A 2,284-nucleotide genomic window follows, 5' to 3' on the forward strand; every position below is an offset into this window, starting at 1 on the left:
TAAATTCATTCAATTATTAGTAGTGTAATTTTTTTAAACAGTACTGTCGATCTATGAAAATTGACTCATCGTTGATTTAACCTAGAGTTTACCATGTGTTCTCTGTATGTTTACATTGTACTTTTATGTACTAATATTAATATAACTATTTAACATATTGCACTACTAGAAAGTTGGAGGGAGGGAGCTGAATAAAATATAATTACCGTGATATAGACGTCCTTCAAAAGTAAACCATACAAAAACCACATTACAGCATTAAGTACAAGTGCTAATGTCAAGTTAAATGGCATGAATTCCACACTTTTGGTCCTTATTACACGTCCCTGCAATTTAATTAAAAAAAAAACAGAATTAAATGGTGTTGATTAATTAGAAAATGGATATGGACTAAATACCTAAACTATCATCATTTAAAATTTAAAGAACGTCGTCCTAACTATAAAAACACATAGGAGATTAATATAGAAACAGAGTCAAATAAAAAAAAAAATCAAATATTAAAAGAGTTACCAACCATAATGCTTAGAGGTGCAACAAATACACTGATAGAAAAGGCCATGCAAATCCATCCAATAACTTCAGCTCGTTTTGGTCCTTTGCATAAAATTTGAGTGAGGAAAACAATAAATCCAAATGCACCAAAATTCAACAGTAGGACAAGTCCTAGAGTTTTCATCTGCAAGACAATTTCAAATTTCAGAAATATTCACAAAATCACGTAACAATTAAAAGAAACACGTACACAAATGAACATATATATATATATGAAATTTGTTTGTATGTATGTATGTATATACCCTTGCTTTTCTTGTGGCATAAGTAAAATAAATAGCAACGTAAATAGTCTCAGCAATGCATCCAAAAGAGTTGATGGTGATGAGAAGGGTAACATTGGTTTTAACCATTGCATAGTAAATCCAAAGCATTGCACTAAATAAAGCAACAACATATGGTAATGAATGGAACCCTTCTGATGATTTCTTCTTAAAGATCCTATAAAATGTTGGTCTGCAAAATCAAATATTACAAAAAATTAATAATGAATTTTTAGTAAGCTAGCCAACTAATTTTGCTGCCCAAAAAATGAAAGTTTGTTTAATGTGGGAGAAATAACTTACACAGGGGCAATAAACACCATGAAGGAGACTAGGTTACCTGCAACATTACCACAATGGAAAAGGCATATATTAATTACTTCTCCTATGTATTTATCAAACAAAAAAAAGTATTGTACATTATGTAATGATAGTCTTATTCATTTTTGAGGTGTTAATTTATTCGTAAGAGTTAGCTAAGATGTACTTATTCCCTGATCAAACTGGATTGTAAGAACATATTAATGAAAAGAGTCAGCTAACAAATAAGGAGATTTTGCGACAGATAAATTCTATAGCTAAACAATAAACTCTGTTGCTAATCCTATTCAACGACGAATTTTTGTTAGCTACGAGTGAATTAACGATGAAATAGTGATGAAGTTCTTAGTTAATTTCTAGTTCTTTTAGTGAGTAAAAAAGGGCATGCAAATAAGTACTATATGATAGGAATTTTACCCAAAATGCCAAAGGTGTAGATCAAAGGATGATTATGGGAGATATTGGTCATCTTTTCTTCTTTCTTCTCCTCTCTATAGAAGAATTAAAACTATAGGGTAAGATAGATGAGTAAAATGATCTTAAGGCTAATTGATCTTTGTTGATGATGAACAACAGTTATGGTCACATATTTATAGTGAAGAATTAATGAAACATTTACTAGTACATGATATTATGCTAGGTGGCATATGTTTGTTACATTAGCACGACAAAATGCTGACACCATATATTAGCACCCACTAACTAGGAAATAAAATAATAAACTAGCTGGAGAACTTCCATTTATTCCGCAACTCTAGCAAAACAAATTTTAATAAAATGAGTTTAAGCACCGTCAATAGACAGTTTTCACAGCATCAGACAGTAACAGTAAGGTAATATATTTTATTTCACCAAATTTAAAATTTAAATCTCATATGTTAACGAGATATTTTTCAGGTGATAGTACATGCAAATTTATTAGAATTTCAGTTCCATGCTTTGACGATTAAACAGTTTTACTTTGTCACATTTTATTTTACAGGAGTCAATATGACAATTCTTCGGAGCTAAATTCATTTAGATTAATTTAATATTTAAAAAATAAAAATTTAAAATTATACTAAAAATACTATAATTTGTAATTTCTTTTATATTAATATGATGAAAAAATACATCTTAAATTGTTAGTTACTGTACTAAAATAC

At 29.1% G+C, this 2,284-nt stretch overlaps 1 protein-coding gene across 1 annotated transcript in view; it reads right to left on the minus strand.

The window, feature by feature from the left end:
* The window catches only part of LOC107864985 (bidirectional sugar transporter SWEET14-like), an 8,097-nt gene extending 6,489 nt beyond the window's left edge, over window positions 1-1,608 (minus strand). The window contains exons 1-5 of the mRNA XM_047408695.1: window positions 1,557-1,608; window positions 1,122-1,158; window positions 801-1,011; window positions 518-679; window positions 207-326 (exon numbers count right to left, since the gene is read on the minus strand). Of these exons, the coding sequence (XP_047264651.1) occupies window positions 207-326; window positions 518-679; window positions 801-1,011; window positions 1,122-1,158; window positions 1,557-1,608 (582 nt within the window). The remainder of the gene's footprint in view (window positions 1-206; window positions 327-517; window positions 680-800; window positions 1,012-1,121; window positions 1,159-1,556) is intronic.
* Between the last annotated feature and the right edge of the window lie 676 nt (window positions 1,609-2,284).

The sequence above is a fragment of the Capsicum annuum genome, chromosome 3 (assembly GCF_002878395.1).
Source record: "Capsicum annuum cultivar UCD-10X-F1 chromosome 3, UCD10Xv1.1, whole genome shotgun sequence".
In the NCBI taxonomy this organism is placed as follows: domain Eukaryota; kingdom Viridiplantae; phylum Streptophyta; class Magnoliopsida; order Solanales; family Solanaceae; genus Capsicum; species Capsicum annuum.